The following is an 18,123-nucleotide window of genomic DNA, read 5'->3' on the forward strand; positions in this document are numbered from 1 at the left end:
CCGAGTCGACCGCGCGACGCCGCGGACGCGCGCGGCGGCGCGGACGCGCGCGGCGCGAGGCGCGGACCGCGCATCGCGGACGCGGACGACTGTCGCGAGCGATTCGCGCGAGCGATGGGCGACGCGCGCGTGCGAGTGACGCGGTGAAGACGCGCGATTGGCTAGGCGTGCGCGCTGCAAAAGTTAAGTTACTCACTCGGGACGAGCGTCGTCGTCGTCGTCGTCGTCGTCGTCGTCGTCGTCCTGGGAGAAGAAGAAATCCTGGGGGTTGATGCCGAGATCCCAAAGCTCGCAGTCGTCGAGCGCGGGGTCGCACTCGTCGTCTGCGAAGAAAATCTCTTCGCCGCCGACGTGCCCGGCGGCGGTGCCGAAGCGGCAAGGAGCGCCCCACTCCTCGCGGATGAGCGTCATTTTTTGTGGCTCGTCCGTGCGCTTGGGAAAGAAGCACAGCTTGAGGACGAAGGAGTATCGCGGGACTCCGGCGATTTGGCTCGGCGTGGAGACGCGATGGAGGATGTCCTGATCCATGAGAACGACGCGACCCGGCTGCGGGCGGACGAAGACGCCGGTGCCGGTGCCGGGGTCGAGGAAGAGCGTCTCGGCGTCGAAAGCGGCGGGCCAGTGACCTGGGTTGAGATAGACCATGGCGGATACGAATAGCGGTCGGCCTCGCTCGCGATTGACGTACGAACCGTAGCGCTCGACCCAAGGCGCGGACGGATCGAGCTGGCTCGGGTCCATGTCTATATGCCAGTTGAACATGTCGCCGTACACCGCGGCGTTACCGATGGCTGAGCAAATGCTCGAGCCCCCCCACGCACCGGGGACGGCGTCCGGCTCGAGTGCATCGCTCGGCATGGTGCGTATGTCGTACTCTGGGTATAACGCCGCCAAGCGAGCGCGAAACGCGCGCACAGCGTCGGTCTTCATGACTTCTTCCAACGTCTCCGGCGTCAGTCCCCAGCTCGGCGGCGGCGATTCGCCGTCTTCACCTTCCAACCCATCGCGCGTCTCCCGGTTCCACTTTCCCGGCGGCGGTCCTGTTTCGGTGAAGTGGTCGTATCCAACCTCGGTAAGCGCGTCGAGAAGCGCCGCGCGCAACGGCTCGCCGACGACGCCGTCGATGGCGACGACGTGCGACGAATCGCTCCGTAAGCGCTCTTCCCCCCGAGCCATGCTCGCCGTATCCAAAACCTCGGCTCGATCCATCGAAACCGCCATAGCTGTCGTCACTCGCCCTAAATCCCACGCATCCTTCGCGCCCTCGTACTCAAAATCGACGTGCTCGTTCACGTCGTACGAATCCGCCTCCGTCGTCGGCTTCAAATTCCAATACCTCTCATGCGCCTCAACCACGCTCTTCGCCGCCTCTCCCAGCGTCCCGAGTCTCAACTTCTCCGTGAACACCCCGAACACCGCCCCCTCGAACCCCTCTTCGTTCATCTCCAGCTTCAAATCCGGCATCAGCGCCTTCGCCGCGTCGCCGTCCAGCATGACGACGCGTTCGCCGACCCCGTCTTCGTCCTCTTCCCCGTACGTCCCGCGCACGCTCGACGTCATCTCGCTCGCGCGCACGCCGCGCGTCTCGATCTCACCGAGCTCGACGCCGGAGTCCTCCACCGCGGCGCGCAGCGCGTCGACGAGTTCGCGCACGCGCGGGATCTCCGCCGCGCCGTACCCAAACAGCGCCACGCGCGCGACCGCGACCGCGTTCGGCGTCGCGGCGCCGCGCGCGCGCGCGACGCGCGACGCCGCGCGCTCGCGCCGCGCGCCCGCGCGACGCGTCGACGGACGGTGCGCGCGCGCGCGCGGCGCGAGCGCGCGCATCGCGCTCGAGAGTGCCGTCGGCGCGCGCGTCAACGCCTTTTCGCGGGAACAAACGTAGGCGCGAGACTGTTTGCCCAGTGACAGCTCATCGGCGACGCGCGACTGGAACGGCGCGGCGTCTCGGCGTGATTTGATGTGCGTTACAACCCAGACGGTGCGCAGTTTTATTGTTCATATATATGCCGCGGGCCGGCGGCGCTCAGAGGTAGACGCAGTACGCGCCGGCGAGGGACAGCAACGCCATCAACGCCTCCGGGACGTAGTGCATCGGGTACTTGACGGACAAGTTGTTCTTCAACAAGTTCCACTTGGCGTTCCAAGGATACAGCACACCGACCGCGAACGACGCGAAGAGCGCGATTTTAGCGCCCGTGGCGACGTCGAGCTGTTGCACGGCGTACACGAGGCCGGCGAAGGCGACCGAGGAGCCGCGAATCCAAAACTGCGTCAATTGATCCGCCGACGCGTTGAAGTGGTCGGTGATCATCTTCGCCGGGACCAAGAGCATTTGCAGCGCGTAGACGCCCATGACGGCGCTGAACGCGGTGACGTACTGCGCGGAGGTGATGATGCGCGCAGGCGGCGGCGGCGGCGGCGCTTTACCCGCGATCTGCGCGACTTCGCGCGTTTGTTGGCGCTGCGTCGGCGCGAAATTCGCGGCATTCGCCGTCGGCGCGTTCGCGCGGACGATCGGCGTCGCGCGTCGCGCGTGCGCGCGCGCGCGCACCGCGGGGCGGGCGAGAACGGTGGAGGTCGTCAAGGTGAACATGTTCTGTCGGCGGGCGAGCGTACGGTGCGCGTCGACGAGCGTCGTGTTGTGACGACTCTCGGAATGCGTGAGAATTATAATCGTGCTGACGCGGCATGAAAATGACGCTGAAAAAAAATGTCCGATTTTCGGGCGCGAGACGCGACGCGACGCGACGCGGGGGTCACGCGACGCGCGCGAGATCGAAGGCGTCGACGACGGCGTCGGGCGCGCGCGCGCGATAGCGAAACGCGGCGTCGTCGGCGCCTTGGTATGGAACGACGCGAAGGGCGCAAGACGCGCGATCGGAGGCGTCGTCAAAGTCGCAAATCAAGGCGCCGAACTTTGACGCGTCGGGGGCTCGAACGCACGTCGGCGAAGACGCGAGACAGGAGGTGGAGTATACCTTGGCCCAGATGCCGCTGTCGGTGAGTTGAGCTTCATTTTTGTAGCCGCCGATGCCGACGACGGCGACGGCGGTCAGACCGTCGTTTGAAGAGGCTCGAGACGGCCGAAGCAAGACGCGACGCGTCTCGCGGTCGTAGACTTGAAGATCTTCTCGCGTGAAATCGTAGACCTTGGAGCCGAAGCGATTCATGGTGAAAGAACGACTGTACACGTGTGCGTGTCCAGTGACTATAAACGCGCCGTATTTGCGACATATTTCGTACGCCCCGAATCCCACCGCGTCGCCTTTGTAGCTGACTTGCAAGCGCTCTTGCGTCATGTGCCACACGCAAATTTTCCATTTTCTCTTCGACGAACTCAACGCGCGCTCTAAAAAGTCGTAGTGGTCGCGATTGGCCGACTCCCCAGGTCGTTCGGCGCCGACGGAAGACAGTACGATCAAAACATCAGGGGTTTCCATGATGAAATCTTCGCCGTACGATCCCGAATACGTCGAACCTCGCAACGTCGGAAGTTGCCGCCGTAATAAACTTTGGTAGCCGCGTGGTCCACTCCAAAGATCACTGACACCGTCCCATCCATCGACGTCGTGATTTCCTTTACTCGCGATGTACGATATTCCCCGCCTCCAAACATGTTCCGTGAGGAAGCGAAAGAAGCTCGTGGGAGACGACGCGTAATCGAGATCGCCCGCGTGCACGATCAAGTCCGCACCGGCGTCCGCGGCGAGTCGGAAAACGTTCTTTGCGCGAGAATACGCGCCGCAGTATTTGCCATCAAACGTTTGACACTCCACGCCATCGACTTTGTACGATGGTCGGCGAACATTTCCAAGGTAGTCTGTCCAAACCGAGCCTGGCTTGTCGTTGCCTATGCCCGTGTCCCCTATGAACGCGATGCGCAGCGCGCACGTGCATCGTGGTGCGTAAAGCAATGCGAGCGACAAAAGCACGAACGCGTGTCTTGAGGTGTGCATGATGCGTGCGCGTGTGAAGCACCAAGGCGGGGATAGATTTTCCAATATCGGTCACATCAAATTCACATGGGCGAGTTAACATCCGCGCTCTTCGACTACGCGCTCTTACCCGGAGACTTGAGCGAGAACAAACGCTTCACAGCACTGTTGCTCTTCTTTACGCTTGTCGGGGTAGCCATGGACGCGGAACGCGGTGTTTTATACGAAATGGCATCGTCGTCTGCGCCACGTGGGCTGGCGTGTGCCCGCGAGAACGAGTTGGGCGATAACGGCGTGGACACCGCGAGCTTCGTGAGAGACACATTCTTTTCCCACGGGACGAACGTAGTATCGTTCATGTGTTGCAGACTCCAAGGCGGACACTCGTTGAGCTTGCGCTTGCAGTTGCCTCCCAAAAATTCTGGTACGCGATCGACGCCTCCCATGATGGCGGCGAGCTTGGTCAAGTTACCACGCTTGACCGAACCTAATATTCGAACTTTCGCTCGCACTCGACTTGGTAGAATTGCAGAAAATGTGGACCAAACAACTCGCGCACCGATCGGTACATTGACGACGTACGTGCGATAGAGAAACTCCGGGAAATTTGCATCAACTTCTTGCAAACGCTTGAAGACGGCGATGTTGCGACTCGACAAGAGACTCAAACCCGCCCCCTTCATGTCGATCACGTGCACGATTTTATCTCGCGCGATCGATCCAGGGCGTCTCGCCATCTCTGGCAACAACGTCTTAATCATGTACCCTTGCATGCGCATTCTTTGCCCTACTATATCTTCCACGCTCGCGGTTTTGAGCATCTTCTCGACGTCCAACGTGCCAAGACGCTCTACGTAAACCGGCACACCCAGCGGGGTATTGGCCGTGTACCAACCGCCCTGATATCCCTCATACATATGTTCGCGACTCTCGGCACTCACAGCCTCCCAAGATTTCATGGCCTCTTCTAAATCGTGCGTCGCGTGCCACTCCGCTCGTCGTCGCATGTCTCCCGCGGCGACGCTCGCCTTCGTCCCGCCCGCCACCAATCCTCGCTCGTACGCTTCCCGCACGTCCAACTCAGGATTTCCACTATCAACAATCATATCTTTATGCAGCGCGCTCACTTCGAATTCCCGCTGCAGCGCGTGAAGCTCGACCATATATCCCTCCGCTTCGCGCTTCGCCCGCATCGCGTTCTCGAGTTTCGCGCGCGCCGTCGCCGAGCTCTCCGCTTCACCCGCTCCCCGCACGCTCCGCGATCGCGCGCTAGCGCTTCGATATCCCATCATTCTCGCTTGAAACTCTCGTCGCTGCGCCCGAACCTTCCTCGGCGTGAGCGCGTTCCGCGTTTGACTCAACGCGCGTCTCGCGACGAACCACGCGCACGCGAGCGCGACCGCGCAGTAGCTCACAAGCTTCGCTCTGAGCGTCGGTCGCGCGCGCAGCAGCGCCGCGACGCCCACTGGCGGCGTTACGTACCGCGCGCGCGCGCGCAAGGCCTCAGCCATCACCGGTGCGGACCAGGATCGTTCGCCGTCGACGCGTTTCGCGGGTCGATCGACATCGCGACCGGTGAACTCCCACGCCGACGCCGTCGCGGTGCGCGCGAGGACGGCGACGGTGACGGCGCACGCGATGCGTGACAGGTTTCGCGCGCGTCGCGCGCGGGCGCGCATGTCGCGGTCCGGCGCGCGCGTGTGCGGGCGCGCGCGGTCGTCGTCTCTGCAGCAGATAGATATTTGCAGATAGATATTTTGGGTCGTTCGCTAAGCTCAAATGACAAAGGAAATATTAAAGCGCGCGGAGGTCGCGACGCGGACGCGAGCGCGCGCGCGCTCACTTGCCCGCGATCATGTCCTCGGACACGCGGTGGATGCTGTCGACGAGGTAGGCGACTTTTTCGACGTCTTCCTTGCCGCCCAAACCGGCGCCGAGGTTCGCGATGAGCTTTTGCGGACCGAAATCCTCAAGCATTTGCGTCACCTCTCTTTCGATGCCTTCGAAAGACGAGCCGCCTTCTTTGTTCAACAGGCTTGGGTCGAAGTTACCCTGAACGCCGGAGGGTTGGACGCCGCGCGTCTCGGCGTCGTGACTCAAGACGTCGCGGGCGACGACGCGGTCCATCGCGGTGTCGATGGTGATGATGTCGTAACCGGCGCGCTGAAGGGCGGCGAGACCGTACGGGGCATCGCGCGCGAATCCCAGCAAAGGCACGGTCGGGTGGCGCTTTTTCAATTCGCGCGCAATCTTCTCCATGCACGGCATGGCGTACTCGTAAAAGCTTTCCTCGGTGATGTGCTCGCACATCGCCTCAAACACTTGCACCATGTGCACCCCAGCCTTGACTTGCGCGTCGAGGTAATCGATCACAACGTCCGTCAGAATGTCCAACAACTTTTGCGCTTCCTTGGGGTGTTCTTTCAACCATCGCATCCCCGCATCCGTGTTCTTTCTCGACGACCCGCCGACCATGTAATACATGAGCGTCCACGGCGCCGCGCTGAACCCGATTAGCGGCACTCCCAAGCCTTCCTTTTCGATCTGCACGTTGATCTCCTTGACGCTCGCCAGCACGTGCGCCAACTTTTCGTTCACATCGATCGATTCCGGCACTCGATGCATATCCTCCGGTCCCCGAAGCGGATTCGGCACCAATATCCCCTTCCCGCCCGGCATCTCCACCTCGATGTTCAGCGCCTCCGCGATGACTAAGATATCGCTGAACAAAATCGCCGCGTCCAGGTTATAACGTCGAATCGGTTGCATCGTCACCTCCGCCACGTCTTTCGGGTCCGCCAGCAGCTCGAGAAAGTTTTTCCCCGTCGATTTCTTATACTCGTTGTACTCGGGCAGGTGGCGTCCCGCCTGTCTGAACAGCCACACCGGCGTGCGTTCGACCCGCTCTCCGCGCGCCGCGCGAATCATCAGATCGTTCGCCGGCGTCGCGTTCGCGTTCGCGCGCGTCCGCGTCGCCTCGGCGCGTCGCGTTCGTCGTCGCGTCGCCGCCCGCGCGGGCGTCGACGGCGTCGATCGCATCGCGCGCGTCGCCATCGCGCGTCCTTCGGCGTCCACTCGCGAGTCGCGCGCGCGCCGGTCCCGCGCCGGGCGTCGAGGGCGTCGAGCCGCGTGCGTTCGCGCGCGCGCCGGGTCGTCGGCCTCGCGCGGGTCCGCGCGGCGACGTGCGGCGTCGCGACGGCGTTATCCGCGCGCGGGGCGCGCGCTTTTGATTAGACGCACCGTATTTAAGGGATCTATATACGCCGTCGTACTGTTTGCTCGATGTCGTTCGAGCCGCCGCCGCCGCCGCGCGCGCGTCGACGCCGCGCTTCGCCGCGCGCGTCGCCGGGCGCGCTCGCGACGCGACCGCGCGCGAGAGTCGCGCGCGATGCCCGGCCCGAGCGCGCACGGGCAGCGAAACAAGAAACACAACAGCGGGAAGCATCAATCGAAACACTCGTGGAGGAAGCACAAGACGTCGAGCGATGCGTCGACGCGCGAGATGTTCGGCGCGCGCGCGCGGGCGTCGATGAAGATCGGACACGGCGTGGGGAATAAACGCGAGCGGGCGCTGCGAGGGAAACAGATTCGAGACGCGAACAGAGAGGCGCTGGTGATGGAACGAAGACACGCGAGGGCGACGCCGAGAGTCGTGGGCGTGTTGGCGTTCAACGAGGAAGAACAGGGATTGGATGATTTGCGAGCGTGCTTGGAGACGTTGGTGCGAACGATGCGAGGGGATGAGGACGCTGGGGGGGAGGAGGAGGCGGGGACGTTCGTTAAGGGGATGTTTGACGATTGCGTGACGCCGCGGACGACGACGTGCGGGCGGCATCGGCAACGAGTTTCGTTTCTTTTGATCAACTCAGCGAACGTGATGTCGGCGTTGGAGACGCTCAAAGTGTGCGATTTGTTGATGGTGATCGCGCCCGTGAGCGCGCACGAGCCGAGCGCGGTGGTGGCGCGGTGTTTACCGACGCTGAAGGCGCTCGGGATTCCGCAAACGCTCCTCGCGCTCAGAGGATTGGACGACGTGAAGCAAGCGAAGAGGCAAGAGGTGAAAAAAGCGATGCTGAACATCGTCGCGACAGAGTTACAAATTCCCACCGACCGCGTGAAAACGCTACCGGCCACATCGCGAGCCGAATTCACCGAGTTGGTGCGACAAACGGTGGAGCTTCGCGGCGAGACGCCGCGTTGGCGCGGTCAGCGGCCGTATGTGCTCGCGCATCGTCGCGAGATCATCCCCGACGTGAGCGACGATCGATTTGCTACCGTCGTCGTTGAAGGGTACGTTCGTGGTGTGCCTGCGACCGCGAGTCAGCTTTGGCATTTGCCGGGCGTGGGCGACTTCCCAGTCGTTAAAATTGAGTCCATCGCCGAGCCTGCGCAGGCGCGCGCGAACGCTGTGAGTCGTAACGACGCAGCGATGGAAGGTAACGAGGTACTGATGACGTGGACGCGGGATGCCAACATAGCTCAGGAAGTTATGCGGGAAAACCAACCGGATTCAATGGCTGGTGAACAAACGTGGCCGACGGCAACAGAGCTCCAACTCGCCGAGCTCGAGGCGAAGAGGAAAACTCGCCCGGCTGGTATGAGCGATTATCAAGCATCGTGGCTTTTAGACGCCAACGAAGATGGCAACGCCAATGAAGACGCAGATGATGCCGACGACGCCACCATGGACGACGCGCCTGGAGATGACACATTTGGCGCCGAGGCGGAGATGCGCGAAGGCGGTGCCGACATCGCGGAAGATGGGGAATCAGATGAAGAATGGGTGAATGCTGGTGGTGATGATGAAGACGAGGTCGATTTGGAAACGCGTCGAAACCTGGACATGGCCGAGCGCGATAGTAACAAGCGCGCGGCGCTTCAAGACGCAGAGAATGAGGACATGAAGTTTCCAGACGAAATGGACACGCCAGCGCATTGCGTCGCTCGCGACAGATTCGCAAAGTACAGAGGGTTAAAATCTTTCAGATCTTCGCCGTGGGATCCCAAAGAGTCGCTTCCCTACGATTACTCGCGCGTGTTTGCGTTCGAAAACTTCAAGCGCGCGCATAAACGCGCGCTACAAGTTCAAGAAGAGGACTCAGTGGGCGGCGCGCAAATCGGAACGTACGTGCGAATCACCATCGCTGGCGTCCCACGCGTTCCCGTCACCGCTCTTTTCGAAGGCTTGGGCGGATACGAAGCCCCGAATCCGAACGTGTGCCCGCGGAGCGAAGATGGCAAGATCGGTCTCGGCGTTGGTCCGTCCTGGAGCGGTTGGGTTGGTGGCGCCGGGCCTGTGGTGTTGAGTGGCTTGATGCAGTACGAGTCATGCCTTTCGCTGATGAACTATTGCGTCACAAAGTCGACGTACTACGACGCGCCGTTAAAGTCGAAGGATCCACTTTGGTTCCACGTCGGATTTCGCCGCGAGCGCGCTGGTCCGGTGTATAACACCGATAATCTCGGCGATAAGCACAAGCTCGAGCGCTTTTTGCGCGCTCGCTCGCCGACGATTGCCAGCGTGTACGCGCCCATCACGTACGGGCCGGCGCCCGTGATCGGGTTCAAGGAATCGTTCACATCACACGGGATCAAAGTCGATCTCTGTCTCACGGGATCCGTACGCGATGCGAACCCAGATAGAATCGTCCTCAAGCGAGTAATCCTGAGCGCGCTTCCGTTTCGTACGCACAAACACAAGGCGGTGGCGCGATACATGTTCCACAATCCCAACGACATTCGTTGGTTCAAACCTTTGGAACTTTGGACAAAGTACGGATTGCGAGGTAAAATCGTCGAGCCCGTGGGCACGCACGGTCGCATGAAGTGCGTGTTCAACAACGTCATCCATCAGCACGACACGATTTGCGCGACGCTTTATAAGCGCATCTACCCGAAATTCGCCGCATCGGAGCAGCACGCGCACGCCGCGACGTGATTTAACGAAGCGAACGCGCGCGCGCGATGGCGGCACCGACACCCCGACGATGTAACGTAAATATTAGCACGAGTTTGAGTCGTAAAAGCGACGTCTGCGCGGTTTTCGTCGGCGCGGTTTTCATCATTTCAATAAACTAACGACACCATCGCCATCGCGTCGTCGTCGCCGCCATCGCGACGCCCGACCAAAGACAACACTCTACGTCCGCGCGCGCGCTTCCGCGTCGTCGAGATCGATTAATCATCATCCTTAAACTCGCGTCTATCCAAGTACCGACTCGGGCGCAGCTCCGCGATCTCCTCCGGCGACATTTGTTCCCCGGTCGCCTTCAGCGTCGCCCTGTTCAGCTCGCGAATCTCTTCCAATCGCTCCTTATCCCGTCGCTCCTGCCACACGAAGAAGATCGGGATCCCGAGCCCCGCGCCGAGGCCCAGCACGGCGGCCCCGATGGCGGTCACCGTCTCCTCGTTCAGGTCGATCGCCGTCTGCGCCACCACCTGCGCGGCGTTCGCGCGCGGCGACACCGCGATCGCGCGACGCGATCGTCGCGCGACGTTCGCGCGCGCCGACGCGCGCGCGACGCGCGCGGGCGCGACGGTGTTCGTCACCGCGCGCATGTTTCTGCGGTCGGCGCGCGACCGCGATAGGGTCGACGTCACGGCGATCGCGCGACCGCGGGCGCGGGCGCCGGCGAACCCGCGCGCGAGGTTGGACGCGCGGCGTCGAACGACGTCGCGTCGATCGCGCGCGCGCGGGAGTCGACTGCAGTCGACGACGCGCGGACGCGGCGCGCGCGACGCGCGGGCGACGCGCGACGCGCGGGCGAAGGGCGAGGGGCGACGCGCGACGACGCGGCGCGCGCGGCCGCGATGAAGAAGACGATCGCGCTCGCGCGCGCGCAGTTTACGAGGGATGAAGCGCTCGTCGAGAAGATTCGCGGGCGCGGGCGCGAGCGCGCGCGCGACGCCGCCGCCGACGACGACGACGACGACGACGAGGGAGAGACGGTGACGTGGACGAAAGCCGAGGTGGTTCGACTGAACGCGTACTCGAAGTACTTCCTCGCGTGGTATCTGGGAACGATCGCGGGGATCATGGGGTTCTTTGGATTTGGTTGGACCGTGTGGGGCGCGTTCTTCATCAACGTCGGGACGTACTTTTTTGAGACGATGTACTTGCGGATCGATCTGGATGAGATCGGAGAGGGAATGGAGTTCTTCTTGGACTCTCTCGCGTCGAGTTACGGGGTGTTTGTGCTGACTTGGGTGGTGGTCGCGGAGACGCTCGGGCGCTCGCGCGCGCAGATGCCCACTCACACGATTCCGCGCTTTGGCGGGTGACGCGCGCGTCGACGTTCGTGGTGAGGGGTTATTTTTGTATAGCCTTGTAATTAATATACTCGATGTTGAAACAAAATTCGTGTCGGCGCGCGTTGGAGCTGCGGTGGCGGCCGTTATTCGTACATTTCAAAGACGGAGAAACATTCTCATCGACGTCTGCCTCGGCGCAAACCGAGAAGAAGTTCACTAGCGTCAGAGAGCTCCGACATGCAGCTTTTCGACGCCACGAGCGAACCAGCGACAGATGGCGTGGCGCTAGCAAAACCATCGCGGTTGATTCCCGAGTGTTCTGTGCTCATGGGATTCATGTACGATCTCGCGGGGACGGTCTCCGACGCGCGCGGCTGCGGTCTCTTTGGCGATTCGTCCACTTGCGAACGTTGCAAACCGGCATTGTTCGCGCTTTTCGCTGCCGCGTTTACGACGCTTTCAAGCGCGTACGCGCCTCGAGACACATTGAGGAATCGTGCGTCTTGACTCAGACGACTGTACAGTGTGTTCGCCGGCGTCTTTCCGGCGAGCCTTACGAGCGAACGATCCTTGATCAAGCGCACCATTTCGCTCACTTGCAAACCTTCGGGGCCGGCGGTGAGTAAGAGGTGATAACACGCCTCGGAAATCGACTTGAACGGGCAATCCGTTTCGTCCGAGGTCACTATGCCCTTGCCCGAGTCCCCGACGAAGGAGCCGCCTACGGTCATCGGCGGCTTACTCGTTGTATTCCCTGAATGATGTTCGCTCGTCGTCATCGTGCCGCCAAAGTTACTCGGCACTGCCTCGCGCTTGTAGCGCTTGGTGCTATCGCCGGCTTCACTGACGCTCATCATCGCCGCCAAGTGCTTGTACGCGGAATCTGGTCCGACAATACCACTTTCCTGCGGCGCGCCTCTCGGCGACCAACGCCCGTACGGTGACAACGTCCAACCTCTTCTAATCGACGCGTGCTTAGGCCGTGTCTTATTCCACGTCTCGCGAATCCACGATTGTCCGGTGGAGTCTTGGAACACTATCAAGGATGTATCGTTATTCACGCCAACGCCCGGAAAACAAACGACAATTTTCCCGCGAGCGTCGGTGATTTGAGAAATATATCCTTCGCACCACCTGTTGTTGTAATGCACGTCGACCTCCTCGTTCAAGCGACGAGACGCGTCCACGGCTAGATTGTCAACTGGTGGTGTCGGGCGAACAGTACTCGACAGCGTGCTCGTGGGCAAACGAACGTTATCTGCGACACCATCGCCGCCGCCTTCCGGCGCGACGCCGAGCGTGATAAACTCCCCGTCGTTTTCGATAACCTTGGCGCTCGCCCAGGTCGCGCCGTGGGACTTGTGCGGACGCGCTACTTCTACCATTGACCCTGGTTCGTACGCCAAGTTCACGTCAACGAGCTCCGAACCCGAACTCTTGTCACTTTCGCTCTCGCACCCGACGTAGTCCTCCGTCTCGCGACGACGCTTGCGACAAGCCGCCGCGCCCGCGAACTCAACCTCATCCGCACCCCGTCGCCCCGTCGACTCCCCGTCCAGATCGATCACTTTATACGTCGCGCGTTTGACCAGCACAAACATCGGATCTACGTTCGCGTTCGCATCGTCAGTCTTCTTGCCGAAAAATCGTCGCGCGTCCTACGTCGCCTCGCCTTCGTCGTCGTCGCACCTTTAGACAACTGTCCGACGATCGTATTCTGCGGCGTCGCACCGCCGAGTTTCACCCCACCCGATCGCTCTCGAACAGCTCTCGTGATCTCTTTCACCTATCGTCGCCCGTCGCGCGTCGCGCGTCGCGTCGTCAGTCTCGCGTTCGCCTCGGCGCGTCGACATCGCGGTCCGTGTGCGTGTACAGTCTCACACCGGCCCCCGTCCGCGCGGGGATACCCCCGTCGTCGCCTCGCGCGCGCACCGTCAGGCCCTGTTCCCCCGCCGCGCGCAGTGCGTCGTAACACGCGCGTTTGATCGTCCCCTCGCGGAACCGCGACGCCATTCTCGTCGCCGCGCCGCGCGCACGCCCTCGCGAATCCACGGTCGTTCGCGTCGTTCGCGACGCGATTCCCGTCGACGAATCCGGCGCGCCGCGACGCGCGCGCGACGCGCGCGCGCCCGATCGCGCGAGATACGCGCGGTAGAGAATACGATCGAAGTCGTCGACGCGAACGAAGGCGCTCGCCGCGATCGCGCGACGCGCGAAACGCGCGTGCGAGTGCGGCGCGCGGTGCATTTCGGGCGCGCCGACCCCGTCGCGGTCGTCGAGTCCTGACTCGTCCGAGAAAATCTCTCGCGCGCGCGCGTGCCGAGCCGACAGCGCGCGCGCGCGCGCGACGCCGCGACGGCGCGCGCGGCGCGTCGATCGCGCGGCGACGCGCGATGATGATCGCGTCGTCGATCGAACGCGGGCGAGACGGCGCCGCGACCGCGCCCGCGCGGGGAGCGGGCGTCGATCGCGCGCTCGCCCTAGAATTCCGACATTGGCACCGCACGGGGCGCTATGGGACGCAGTCGGATCCGACGCATCCGCGCGCGACGCGGCGTCGTCGCGATCGCGATCGACGTCGCGCGACGACATCCCGCGAGCGTAACATTCGCGCGCGCGTCCGCGCGCGCGATCGTCGCGTTCGCGCGTCGCGCGACGCGTCGCGACGCGCCGAACGCCTCGACCGACCGCGTCCGCGAGCGCGCGGCCGCGACGCGACGTCCGCGCGTCGCGCGCGCGTCGCCGCGCGCGATCAAGCGCGCGTCGCGCCGCATTCGCGCGCGCGAATTAATCCCCGATCGCGCGCGCGCGCGTCGGGCGTCGTCGTCGCGCGTCGCGCGCCGCGCGCCCGCGCGCGCGCGTCGCGACGAGTCCCGATGGGCGCGCGCGGGCGCCCATCGCGCGAAATTGCAAAAAATACTCGACGTTTCGAATTCTCGTACGCGCATTCAGTGAGACGATGCGAACCGTTGCGAATCGCGAAAACACGGCGGATGTCGTCGGGCGCGATGGACGACCGACCGCGCTCCAGGGGTGGCGCGCGTCGCGTCGTCGGCACTAAACCACGCGCGATGTCTCTCGCGAACGAGCTCGCGATGAAGTCCGCGGTCGCGTCTCGCGCGATCGCGACCAAGGTGCGCGCGACGGCGGCGCGCGCGCGCGAACGGCGGCGCGATCGGCGCGCGATGGCGCGCCATCGTCGACGCTTCGATCGGATACGTCGAGACGATCGGACCGCGAGGACGACGCGCGCGCGGTCGGGACGACGCGCGATCGCGCGGGGTGGTTGGAGCGAGCGTCGCGGGATGTGTAGAGACTGACGGTGGAGCACGCGCGCGCGCGCGATGGATGAACAGACGATGAAGAGGACGAAGAGCGCGAGAGGGGCGCCGCGAGGCGCGCGCGCGGCGGCGAAGCGCTCGGAAGACAGCGAAGAGGTCGAGGGCGGCGCGCTGAAGCGCATCGTCGCGGCTGGTACGGTTGCGTTTTCCGTGCTCGCGGGCGTGGAGGGGGCGATCGAGCCGGCGCGCGCGGCGGGCTCGGCGACGGAGATCGTGCAACTCGCGCTCGACGCCGTCGACCCCGTCGAGGACCCTGACGCCAAGGCTGAAGCGCCCGAGCGAGTCAAGGCGGATACTTCCTCGCTCGAGGGTGCGCTTAAGGCACAAGTGCAGTCGCGAAAGTCGACGGTGAAGGAAGCGGGTAAGAAAGCGGCCAAGGCTGCCGCCGCGCCGGCGAAGAGCGGCGCGCCCGAAGGCGCCATGTCTCCGAACGCGAAGGATTACAAGTCTGAAATCGGCGAAAGCCTCGCTACTCTGGATTATGACGCCATTATCAAGAAGACGGACGACTATTTTGTCTACCGCTACGATCGCGGCATCGATGAATCTCAAATCATCGATCTCGACGACGAAGACGACTCTGCGACGCGCGGTCCGAAGGGCACGAAGAAACGAGTCGCGGTGGCCAAGTCCACCACCGCCCCTTCGTTCACCTTGCCGAGCTTCACCGCGCCGAGCTTCGATGCGCCGAGCTTCTCGATTCCGACGTTTGAAGTGCCGAGCATCGAAATTCCGGCTATTCCGGGTGTAGCCGAACCGGCGACCAAGAAGGACACCTCCGCCGAAGACGCCGCGAAGGCTGACGCCGCGGCCGCGAAGAAGGCCGAGGCCGAGGCCGAGGCTGCGAGGAAGGCCGAGGCCGACGCCGCGACCGCCAAGAAGGCCGAGGCCGACGCCGCGGCCGCCAAGAAAGCTGACGCTGAAGCCGCCAAGAAAGCTGACGCCGAAGCCGCCAAGAAGGCCAAGGCTGACGCTGAAGCCGCCAAGAAGGCAGCGGCGGAAGCCGCCAAGGCTGAAGCTGCCGCGAAGAAGGCTGAAAGCGCGAAGAAGCCGATGGCTGCCGCCCCGGCCGCCGGTAGCAGCGATCTTGGTTTCGATTTCGGCTCTCTCTCTCAATACATGGAATCCGCTCCGGCGGCGCCGAAGGTTGACAAGAAGGCTGAAGCCGCCGCTAAGAAGGCTGCCAAAAAGGCCGCTGCTGAGGCCGCGAAGAAGGCTGCCGAGGAAGAAAAGAAGGCCGCCGCTGCCGCGAAGGCCGCTGCGAAGGCTGCTCCGAAGCCGATGGCTGCCGCCCCGGCCGCCGGTAGCAGCGATCTTGGTTTCGATTTCGGCTCTCTCTCTCAATACATGGAATCCGCTCCGGCGACGCCGAAGGCACCGAAGGCTGACAACGCGTCCGCCGCCGCTGGTCAAAAGGCTGCCGAAAAGATCGCCAAGCAACAGAAAGAAGCCGCCAAGAAGGCTGAGGCCGCCGCGAAGAAGGCTGAGGCCGCCGCGAAGAAGGCTCAAGCGCAAGAGGAAGCCGCCGCCGCGCGCGCCGCCGCCAAGGCTGAGATGGCCGCGAAGAAGGCGGCCGGGAAATCCGCTGAGAAACCGACTTACAGCAAGCGCACTGTTGAAAAGAAGGCGAAGCCGACGTTCACGAAGTCTGCCAGAGATGGTAAGTTCGCTCCCTTCGCTGGGACTTACAAGACGACCGTCGTCGAGAAGGAGGCCCTCCCGGGCGTGCCCGTCGACTTCGATGCCATCGTCGACGCCCAAGAACCCAAGGCGGAAGCGATTCTCGCCAAGGCCAACGATAAATCTGGCGATTTCTTGAACATTTCCGGTGAAGCTGGCTTCGCCATCGCGGGTACGATTGCGTTGGTTTACGAGACGGAGGACAAGAAGTTCCGCGAGCAAGCGAAGAATGCCAAGATGCCGGCGCCGACGAAGACGAATGCTCCCTCCGGTGAAAGCACCACCGAAGGTTGGTTCGATGCAGCGCTCAAGAAATACATGAACAAAGATGGTTCCGCCCCGAAGCCAAAGCCCGTCGCCGCCGCGCCGAAGCCGGTCGCCGCCGCGCCGAAGCCGGCCGTGCCGAAGTCTGATCCGGTGAAGAACGCCAAGGAGGCGCAATCGTGGATGGACAAGTGGTCCGCGAGCAAGCCTAAGCCGGCTGCCGCCGCGGCGCCGGCGCCGGCGCCTGCCGCGCCGAAGCCCGCGGCGCCGAAGTCTGATCCGGTGAAGAACGCCAAGGAGGCACAGTCGTGGATGGACAACTGGGAGCGCAAGGTCAAGCCGACCGCCGCCGCCGCGCCGACGCCGGTCGCCGCGCCGGCGCCGACGCCGGTCGCCGCGCCGGCGCCGACGCCGGTCGCCGCGGCGCCGAAGCCCGTCCCGACGCCGACGGTCTCGACCACCACCACTCGCACGGTCACCTCGGACAACCTGACGGCCGAGCAACGCGCCGCCGCCGAAGCCTGGCTCAAGAAGTGGCGCGAGGACGGTCGCCCGACGGACGAGACCAAATTCGACGAGGCCAAGACGTGGTTGAAGCAGCACAACTTCGACTGAGCGATTACAAACAACGAGTGAATCGTTCACATTGACTGTTCATGAAGACATTAATAAACAAACGCACACGCACTAAGCTATCCGGGTCGCGCGTCCAAGCCGACGTCGCCCTCGCGTCACGGCGACGTCCCCGGGGTCTCCTCTCCCCCCCCCTTTCGCGCCTCGCGCGCGACGTCGCAGCACCGCACGTGCGGCAGATTCACCTTCCCGCACACCCCGCACCGCACCACGCTCTCCACGAACGGCAACCTCTTGAACTGATTCCTCCGTTTCCTTCGACTCGGCGTCACCTTGCGCTTCGGCACCGCCATGAGCCACATCTCCATCACCCGCGATCCCAGTCCACCGTCCTCGAGCGTCGCGCCCGTCGCCGTCCGCGCCGTCGGCGCCATCGTCGCCGTCGCTCGCGCCTCGCGAATCGCGTCGTCGCGCGTCGCCATCGCGCGTTCGCGCGTCCGCGCGCCGTCGTCCCCGTCCGTCGCCGTCGTCGCGTCCGTCGTCGCCATCGCGCGCCGTCCCGCCGTCGCGCTCGCCGCCGCGCGCGCCGCCGTCGTCGCCGCCGTCGTCGCGCGCGTCGCGCGCGCGAGCGCGCGCGCGAGCGCCATGCGCGCGTCGCGGTGTGCGTCTCGGTTTCCATCGTCGCACTGTTTGCCCATACGAAATCGCGCAACGTCGAGGTTTTATTATCCACCCGCGTCGATCGCGGCGCACACGACGACGCCGCGACCGCGCGCGCGACCGGCGCGTCGGCCGATGCCGCGCGTCGGCGCGACGCCGCGCGCGTCGCTCGCCGCGCGCGGCGTCGCGCGCGCGACGCGAGGGACGGCGCGATGCGCGCGACGCGCGACGACGACGGCGACGGCGACGGCGACGGCGACGGCGCGGATCGAGCGACGGCGCGACGCGCGCGGCGACGGCGCGATCGCGCGGGCGCGACGCGCGACGCGGTGCGACGCGCTGGGAGGGCTGGAGGCGATGGACGCGAACGCGATGGCGGCGCTGGCGCGCGACGCGCACGCGCACGCGAGCGCGGT

At 63.9% G+C, this 18,123-nt stretch overlaps 11 protein-coding genes across 11 annotated transcripts; 3 read left to right on the forward strand and 8 right to left on the reverse strand.

Moving 5' to 3' along the window:
* Nucleotides 1-192: 192 nt before the first annotated feature.
* Nucleotides 193-1,827, reverse strand: OSTLU_87206 (predicted protein; the record flags this gene model as incomplete). The annotated part of the gene is made up of 1 exon (XM_001417898.1): nt 193-1,827. The coding sequence occupies one exon, from the start codon at nt 1,825-1,827 to the stop codon at nt 193-195; it is 1,635 nt and encodes a 544-aa protein (XP_001417935.1).
* A 119-nt stretch (nt 1,828-1,946) lies between these two features.
* On the reverse strand, nt 1,947-2,596 carry OSTLU_31576 (predicted protein; the record flags this gene model as incomplete). The annotated part of the gene is made up of 1 exon (XM_001417899.1): nt 1,947-2,596. The coding sequence occupies one exon, from the start codon at nt 2,594-2,596 to the stop codon at nt 2,027-2,029; it is 570 nt and encodes a 189-aa protein (XP_001417936.1). The 3' UTR covers nt 1,947-2,026.
* A 163-nt stretch (nt 2,597-2,759) lies between these two features.
* Nucleotides 2,760-3,917, reverse strand: OSTLU_92717 (predicted protein; the record flags this gene model as incomplete). Its single annotated transcript, XM_001417900.1, has 1 exon — nt 2,760-3,917. A coding segment is annotated over one exon (1,158 nt), but the record flags the coding sequence as incomplete, so codon positions are not given.
* A 137-nt stretch (nt 3,918-4,054) lies between these two features.
* On the reverse strand, nt 4,055-4,897 carry OSTLU_92718 (predicted protein; the record flags this gene model as incomplete). Its single annotated transcript, XM_001417901.1, has 1 exon — nt 4,055-4,897. The coding sequence occupies one exon, from the start codon at nt 4,895-4,897 to the stop codon at nt 4,055-4,057; it is 843 nt and encodes a 280-aa protein (XP_001417938.1).
* Nucleotides 4,898-5,726: 829 nt separating this feature from the next.
* On the reverse strand, nt 5,727-7,116 carry OSTLU_31578 (predicted protein). Its single transcript, XM_001417902.1, has one exon. It carries the CDS (start codon nt 6,864-6,866, stop codon nt 5,778-5,780), a length of 1,089 nt encoding a protein of 362 aa, XP_001417939.1. The 5' UTR covers nt 6,867-7,116; the 3' UTR covers nt 5,727-5,777.
* A 609-nt stretch (nt 7,117-7,725) lies between these two features.
* OSTLU_38677 (predicted protein) lies at nt 7,726-9,876 on the forward strand (the record flags this gene model as incomplete). Its single annotated transcript, XM_001417661.1, has 2 exons — nt 7,726-9,096; nt 9,181-9,876. 2 exons carry the CDS (start codon nt 7,726-7,728, stop codon nt 9,874-9,876), a joined length of 2,067 nt encoding a protein of 688 aa, XP_001417698.1.
* Nucleotides 9,877-10,115: 239 nt separating this feature from the next.
* OSTLU_31580 (predicted protein) lies at nt 10,116-10,496 on the reverse strand (the record flags this gene model as incomplete). Its single annotated transcript, XM_001417903.1, has 1 exon — nt 10,116-10,496. One exon carries the CDS (start codon nt 10,494-10,496, stop codon nt 10,116-10,118), a length of 381 nt encoding a protein of 126 aa, XP_001417940.1.
* Nucleotides 10,497-10,748: 252 nt separating this feature from the next.
* On the forward strand, nt 10,749-11,219 carry OSTLU_15331 (predicted protein; the record flags this gene model as incomplete). The annotated part of the gene is made up of 1 exon (XM_001417662.1): nt 10,749-11,219. One exon carries the CDS (start codon nt 10,749-10,751, stop codon nt 11,217-11,219), a length of 471 nt encoding a protein of 156 aa, XP_001417699.1.
* A 34-nt stretch (nt 11,220-11,253) lies between these two features.
* OSTLU_24516 (predicted protein) lies at nt 11,254-13,413 on the reverse strand. Its single transcript, XM_001417904.1, has 3 exons — nt 13,122-13,413; nt 12,879-12,975; nt 11,254-12,795 (listed from the first exon to the last, which is right to left on the reverse strand). Exons 1-3 carry the CDS (start codon nt 13,200-13,202, stop codon nt 11,366-11,368), a joined length of 1,608 nt encoding a protein of 535 aa, XP_001417941.1. The 5' UTR covers nt 13,203-13,413; the 3' UTR covers nt 11,254-11,365.
* Nucleotides 13,414-14,533: 1,120 nt separating this feature from the next.
* Nucleotides 14,534-17,169, forward strand: OSTLU_31583 (predicted protein; the record flags this gene model as incomplete). Its single annotated transcript, XM_001417663.1, has 1 exon — nt 14,534-17,169. One exon carries the CDS (start codon nt 14,534-14,536, stop codon nt 17,087-17,089), a length of 2,556 nt encoding a protein of 851 aa, XP_001417700.1. The 3' UTR covers nt 17,090-17,169.
* Nucleotides 17,170-17,205: 36 nt separating this feature from the next.
* Nucleotides 17,206-17,481, reverse strand: OSTLU_31584 (predicted protein; the record flags this gene model as incomplete). Its single annotated transcript, XM_001417905.1, has 1 exon — nt 17,206-17,481. One exon carries the CDS (start codon nt 17,479-17,481, stop codon nt 17,206-17,208), a length of 276 nt encoding a protein of 91 aa, XP_001417942.1.
* Nucleotides 17,482-18,123: the final 642 nt, after the last annotated feature.

This window comes from Ostreococcus lucimarinus, chromosome 5, assembly GCF_000092065.1.
Source record: "Ostreococcus lucimarinus CCE9901 chromosome 5, complete sequence".
In the NCBI taxonomy this organism is placed as follows: Eukaryota; Viridiplantae; Chlorophyta; class Mamiellophyceae; order Mamiellales; family Bathycoccaceae; genus Ostreococcus; species Ostreococcus sp. 'lucimarinus'.

Coding starts and splice junctions, on each gene's coding strand:
- OSTLU_31578 (XM_001417902.1), bottom strand. CDS start 6,866: ATGATTCGCGCGGCGCGCGGAGAGCGGGTCGAACGCACGCCGGTGTGG.
- OSTLU_24516 (XM_001417904.1), bottom strand. CDS start 13,202: ATGGCGTCGCGGTTCCGCGAGGGGACGATCAAACGCGCGTGTTACGAC. Junction 12,976..13,121: donor CGGGGGAACAGGGCCTGACG/GTGCGCGCGCGA, acceptor GGGCGACGATAG/GTGAAAGAGATCACGAGAGC. Junction 12,796..12,878: donor CGTCGGACAGTTGTCTAAAG/GTGCGACGACGA, acceptor ACGCGAACGTAG/ATCCGATGTTTGTGCTGGTC.